Raw genomic sequence first — 7,004 nt, 5'->3', positions numbered from 1 at the left:
GGCCAAATACTGAATGAACACAGTACGACTGTGTACGACTGTGTTCGTCCCGAGTGGTTACCGGGACGATCGACACCCAATACACCCGGCAAGCGCTCACCCCATCCTGATAAACCACAGCTGTTCTGACATCACTTCCTGCCTCCTGCTACCCAAGCAGAGACCTCGGTGCCGGACGACTTCCTGTGCGACCCCGTGGACTCAAAGCGTTACGCCGTCGACCCCAGCGACTCGGCCTTCGGCGTCATGGCGACGGGGTTCCGACCCAAGCACTCTTACGGTTACCGCGGCAGCAGCAGCAGCGGCTGCTCCAACCCCACGGCCATGTGCAGACGAGCATCCAGTCCCGGGAATTTCCAGGACCCAAACAGAAACACAGGTGAGCGTGATCAAGGGTAGTGTACGAAACCCCAGTCCAAGGATTCTGGGTTAGATCCCCAAAGTCTGTGACCTGGCTCAGCTGCAGACATTTTAACGACGTCTGCTCCTTAATGGCTGGCTTGCCAAAGAGGGTAAATGCTTATATCATCAACCACCTTGGAACAACTGCTATCTTTATTCATATCTGAAACTCCTTGTTCCAGTGGTATGCTTAAAAGGCTGTGTAACAGATTACTGATTCATCTCTGTCACCCCCATCATCGTCGCAAGTATTTTTGCACTGTTGTTGTTGAAGTTTATTGAAGCTTTGAAACATGATGTCAACATGTCCTACCCCCCCCCTCCCTTGGTCGTGTTCAGCCTACAGCCCCGGCTCTGAGGCCGGGGACTGCAAACGTCCCGCTGGAAGAGACCCGTCCAGCTGGGGGGTGGAGGAGGTGGTCTGGTTCATCAAAGACTCGGACCCTCAGGCGCTTGGGCCGCACGCAGAAGCCTTCAGGAAACACGTGGGTCCAGAGTACTCTCACAACACTGCACAGCACTACACAGCACTACCACCACTCGTACTAGTACTAGGTTCAGAGGAAACCGTGATGAAACCGTGAGTTAGTACTCTCACAACACTACTACCATTAGGTTCAGGGGTCCCCTTTTGTACGATTTCCCCTTACTGCGGCTTTGAGTTTTGTTCAGAGTTTCTTTTTTCAGGACTATTTTATTTGTTGGTTCCATTAAGGAGTATAATATATTGAGCGGACAATAAGAACATTTCTCCAAAAACTCAAAGAGTGATAAATCAAAATAGGGATTTATTCTCTCACAATCTATTTGGTCTGTGGAGGGAGAACAAGATGGAAAAACCCAATTTCTGTTAACAAAAGTGAAAAAAAATCCATAGTGGAGGATTCACTCAAGGTTAATTTCAAGGCCAGTGATTTCCAGTATATCCTTACACATAACTCCTGTGGTGAACTATTGACTTGCGAGAAGATTATAGACATTGGACCATACAGTGAATGATTGCCACCTGTGTCGATTGTATAACCTTCCGAATCTTTGTCTCTGAGGAGACAAATTGCTGAATTGCTTGTGAACATGTTCCTCCTGAATTACGCTGAAATTAAAAAAAAGGCGAAGTCTGTTCTCTTCCTTTTAGGAATTCCAACAACCACAGTCTTTGTAGCGACTTCAAGAGTGGTTGATCTCTTCCTCTGGTCCGCCTGTGTGTTCCAGGAGATCGATGGAGATGCACTCCTGCTGCTGAAGAGTGAGATGATGATGAAGTACCTGGGACTGAAGCTGGGGCCTGCGCTCAAACTGTGCTACCACATCGACAGGCTCCGACAGAACCGACCGTGATTCGCTGGAGACGGGCCAGAAGAGCTTTCTCTCTGGATGGAGTAACCCTATTTAACCGTTTATTCCAGAAGATCTTTTCAAGATTACACCCGTCGGTAGTAGTTCACGACCAGCGTCGGGTTTTGTACGTTTTTCATAAGTTTTTCGTACGCCACTGGTTCGTGGTTTGCTTCTCAGACACCTGAAACAATATACATTACTGAGGCACGGTTTGCATCTTTGTTTTGCAGGTTTCTGAATGGATTTTGGTTGAGAGTCCTCCTGGACAAATGGCAGCTACGAATATGTGACCTGGAATAGCAAATGCTTTTGTTTTTTTAACCGTACAGTTATTGTCTCAATTTCTGATACAGCAAAATACTAAATCCAACTGCATTTGTCCGTGCCTCACCACCACATTTGAACTCCTATTCTCTGTAAAGCTGGTCGTTTTACCTGTGGCCTGCTGTACAGTTATTTTTGACTTCTTGGTATTTAAAATAGGACTGAGAGGCTTTTATTTGTGGAATCCGAACTGAACGAAGATCTGCTTGCTTTCCTTTATAAAATAATATCTCTGATATCTCTCCGTAATTTCATGGCAAACAAAATCCAACATGGTGCTCGGTTGGCATGACAACGGATTACCTCCATGTTTTCGGTGCACGCTGTTCCCCTCCTCATTAGCAGGTGCAGCGTACACATTTTCACCACCAACAAAGAAGAAAGGAATGGAAACACTCTCGGCCTTTGTGCATTCCAACAGTGCAGACTTGTAAACCTGTGTTCACTTTTACTGGGAATGCCCATTGGAATTTCCTTCCAGTGGAAGCATTCCAATAGGGTTCAACTGAGAGGAATGTGTAGCAGAATCCTGTGACTTGAACGGACCCTTTTCATAGCGTTTACTGGAATAACCACTGCCAATATTTGACATGACTTCAGGTACCCTGCAATCAACAATGTCTGGACTTCTCCGCAACGTTGCTGTTCATGTACGTTTTTATGCTTATGCACACACACGCGCGCACACACACACACACACACACACACACACACACACACACACACACACACACACACACACACACACACACACACACACACACACACACACACACACACACACACACACACACACACACACACACACATACCGTTTGAGGATTTAATTATTGAGGATTTAATTATTGTTCTCAATGTGAATGAATGCTCAATCTCATTAACCTCTCAAGTGAAAACTTTTGTTGTCTTGGGCCAATATATTTATGTGTAACATTATATAATTGTGTTGTCTTTTCATGGATTATTGCATTTTCTATATACTCGTATAAAAATGTTATTGTTTAGTATTAATCTTGAAGGACTAATTTATTATCATCTTGTGCCTTCAGGGCCAATATGTTCTGTTTTGTTTCTATTTGTAAATGTGTACACAATTTTTATACTATTGAATTATAATTATAAAAGTGAAAATGTTCATTATCTCCTTACTTCATTACGTATTTATTATTTCAGAGTCTGCACTAAATTTCATGTGAATGGCCTCTTTTGTGTTTCCGCGAGAATACTGCCTGTCGCGAGACTAGATACCTCCTACTTCCTGTATCCAAAATTATCCATGCTTTTTCTACGGCTCAACTCATCTGTCAGGCAGAGGTGAATATGGCAGACATATCAGAGAGGACGTTACAAGTTGCAATCGCGATTTCCTTCGCGGTCGGATTCGCATCGGGCTGGCAAGCAAACCGAATGAGACGACAGTTTCTCGATTGGAGAAAGAAGCGTCTACAGGCGAAACTCACAGAAACACAGAAGAAATTGGATCTGGCCTGAATGGTAAGATCACCTTGCTTGAATCTTATGTAAGAAATGCATATTTAGGTTTATGCTAGGTCACATATATTTTATTATTGTGGTGTTCTACATAGGTAACCAAATCAGTTATTACTTATTATTACTTATCAGTTATTATTATTATATTATTTAACTGATTATGATAGCATCACGACTTGAAAAACAGGCTCACCCCGTACATTTTAGTGTAATATCAAAACAGAATCGTAGCTTAGTTTCTAAATCCGTCGTTGACACAAATAATGTAATAACGATATATTATATTATGTTATATTTAAAACGGCGTTAACATAATAGCCTATAATGAATGACAAGCTCACCATGAATCATGTTCTCTGGTGTCATTCATTCCTGTGTAGCCTGATCGTGTTGTACTAAGTCGTGTTTCTTGTGTTTCAGGTTCGGGAAGCCTGCTCTTATGTATGCTTGTAAACACCGTGAAGATACTTCTCCTTGGAGATGTTCCACCGCTGGCCCTGTGGATCTTGGGATGAGTGGACTGACGTTCTAACGTGTGGGGAATTGGTTTATCATTCACTATTCCTGACATCGACTTTGAATATGAATGGACAACCTTTTCTACCCTCAAGTATCTTGAAGGTGGAGGGATCTTTGTCTGAGCATTTTGTGTTCTATCCGAGCCATTGTCTGACATTAGCTTAATAGAATAGTGATTTCTGTAACGTAATACACATGCAATATGCCAAAAATAAATGCATTTTTACAAAGGTTGCATCTGTGTATCTGTGTGTGTGTTTACATATATATATATGTATGTATGTATGTATGTATGTATGTATGTATGTATGTATGTATGTGTATATATATATATATATATATATGTATGTATATGTATATATGTATATGTATATATATGTATATATATATATATATGTGTTCTTTTTCTATAGCTGTTAAATCCTCTGAACCCTTCTCTCAAATTGCCTGTTTCGACCAAAAACAGGCATAACTTTCCTGAAGTGTAGGATAGTCATTCAGACATAATGACGCTTCGGGAGATCGTCCCTCTTTTTGCAATCATATATTTAGGATGGAGGGGATGACTGAAACCTGAAATGGACCCAAATGAGCATCAGCTGTGTGTGTGTGTGTGTGTGTGTGTGTGTGTGTGTGTGTGTGTGTGTGTGTGTGTGTGTGTGTGTGTGTGTGTGTGTGTGTGTGTGTGTGTGTGTGTGTGTGTGTGTGTGTGTGTGAATAGATAGGTGTATTGAAAGATGGATTGATCATGACTATACACTGTGAGAATTCTGGCCTGGCTCAAATAGCACTACAGAAATAGTGCCTTTGGCAGCACAGGACCTCTCAGCCAAAGGCACTAAGCATTTTCCCGCTGTGCGGAGCACAACACTGCCTCTTCTGGCCGATCCCAGGAACACTTGGGAAATGCTGTAATATTGTTACAGAGCCAAACCCATGCGTCTATTCAACCTGCACCTATGAGCATGTTACATCTGGCTTCATGGATGCAATATAACAAATATAAAATGTAGTTCATACATTTTGAGTGCATATGTGACCTCATTTTACAGACTTAGTATATCGGTTAAAACAATCTAGCTGAACAATCAGAAAACAATTTTCTTACTTTATACAACTGTTCTAAAGTCTTCTACTTTATATAGACTTATATTAATACCAAAGTGTTCACATCCATGTGTGGTTATTTAACATTTGATCATTTCTTTCCTCTGCATTCTATTCTCACAATAATACATACAAATGTGAAGCTGATCTGCTCAAATGGCGTTTTAAATGGAGTATGTGTATAGAAATGTCAACATAGTCCATCACCTACCCCCTGCGGCCAAGCCTAATGAAACGTGTATTTACCGCCATGCAGAGAGAGGTCCCATCATTTGCTGAGAAAGAATGAAGGTGAGCACACACAGATTTCTTCCTGACCATCCCCTGCGATTCATTTATTAAATTATTGATGAGCAAGAGGATGTTAATTTAAAGTAAAGATCTAACAATCTTAAAAATACAACGACTTGAATTGAACGCAGTCTGCTTCACTCAAGATTATTGAAGGCTATCGGCTTCAAACGCAAAGGTCATTTTTTGTTACATTATATTTCTTCGGCGACAGGTGGCGCTATTGCCCTTCGCTCCAAACCTCTGCGTGACAAAAAATAATAGCGTGGTTGAATCCCTTTTATTTACTATACATTTATACATCTTTATAAAGATCGCATAACGTGCCATTGTGCATCAAGTCAACCACATAGTCTACTGCTCCGAAATGCCAGAAGGATAAAATAGGTTGTTTAAAGTATCGTTTAAATTAAGCTTTACAAAAACAAGAGATAACAGCAGGCCCCAGGCCAACTCAAAGGGATTTTGAACAAGGCCTGACATTTCTCAAAGAAGCGCAGCATAATATAGGCGAGACAGAGCAGGTTTAAAAAGGAAACATTTTATTCAGTAACAAGAATGTATATCTATCTATCTGGAATAATTCCCATCAACATCAACAAACGCTGGTGGGCTAGCAGGAAACATATTTTTTTGCAAGCAAGATAAACATTGCCTTGTGTTTCACAAACTTTATTCAATAATTTGCCACACGTATTTCGAATCCTTGGTGATGTTTTAAGATGGTTAAGAAGAGATTGTTGAGAAGATAACAACATTCTCACACATCTGTGAATTCGATGACCACACAGTGTCTTCAGGGACAAAACAACTAGGCCTGAATCTCACATCCATGCGTAAGGAGGGAGTGTAAATGGGCAGGTGTGTTTACAAATTGAAAGCAGTTTGGAAGCCAGAGAAGAAGAGACGATAATCCTTAAGAGGTCCTCCTTTAAATGTCTAATGTGGCTAAGTTGTGATGAATAGCTTGCAGGACCCAGACTTCATATTTCTTCAATCGGATATTATCGGTGCATGCGCCTTTGTGTTTGTGTGTTTGTGGCTCTCACACATAGCTAGTGTCAGTGTGAAGTTTGTTTGTGTGTGTATGTCGGTGTGTCTCTGTGTTTGTGTGTTTGTGGCTCTCAGACATAGCAAGTGTCAGTGTGCAGTGTGTCTCAGTGTATGTGTGTGTTTGTGATTGTGCTTGTCTCTCTAAGAAATAGTAAGAGAACCTGTGTGTGTGTGTGTGTGTGTGTGTGTGTGTGTGTGTGTGTGTGTGTGTGTGTGTGTGTGTGTGTGTGTGTGTGTGTGTGTGTGTGTGTGTGTGTGTGTGTGTGTGTGTGTGTGTGTGCTTTTACAGCTCTCAGACAAGAATCAGTGTGTGTGTGTGTGTGTTTATAGTCGCATCAAGGCTGTGTCTAGCAGCACGTAGTGTGAATTTCTACAAGAGCAGTGCATTCTTTGACACCATAGACGCTTGATAGCAAAGGGATGTATAACAGAGACAAGAGGGGGAGAGACAGAGAGAGAGATGCACACAGACATGTGTT

General features: G+C 41.7%; 2 protein-coding genes across 3 annotated transcripts in view; both read left to right on the top strand.

Moving 5' to 3' along the window:
- scml4 (Scm polycomb group protein like 4) overlaps positions 1-3,014 on the top strand; it is a 7,564-nt gene extending 4,550 nt beyond the window's left edge. For both annotated transcript variants that reach the window (XM_056580749.1, XM_056580747.1), the window contains exons 4-6: positions 158-379; positions 742-887; positions 1,615-3,014. In XM_056580749.1, coding sequence (XP_056436724.1) covers positions 158-379; positions 742-887; positions 1,615-1,740 — 494 coding nt within the window. In that variant the 3' untranslated portion in view covers positions 1,741-3,014. The remainder of the gene's footprint in view (positions 1-157; positions 380-741; positions 888-1,614) is intronic.
- Positions 3,015-3,323: 309 nt separating this feature from the next.
- Positions 3,324-4,303, top strand: LOC130374149 (mitoregulin-like). The gene is made up of 2 exons (XM_056580751.1): positions 3,324-3,558; positions 3,976-4,303. Exon 1 carries the CDS (start codon positions 3,385-3,387, stop codon positions 3,553-3,555), a length of 171 nt encoding a protein of 56 aa, XP_056436726.1. The 5' UTR covers positions 3,324-3,384; the 3' UTR covers positions 3,556-3,558; positions 3,976-4,303.
- The last annotated feature ends 2,701 nt before the right edge of the window (positions 4,304-7,004 follow it).

The sequence above is a fragment of the Gadus chalcogrammus genome, chromosome 21 (genome assembly GCF_026213295.1).
Source record: "Gadus chalcogrammus isolate NIFS_2021 chromosome 21, NIFS_Gcha_1.0, whole genome shotgun sequence".
Classification (NCBI taxonomy): Eukaryota; Metazoa; Chordata; class Actinopteri; order Gadiformes; family Gadidae; genus Gadus; species Gadus chalcogrammus.
Note: the sequence above shows the minus strand (reverse complement) of the source record. Positions and strands in the feature narration are given on the sequence as shown.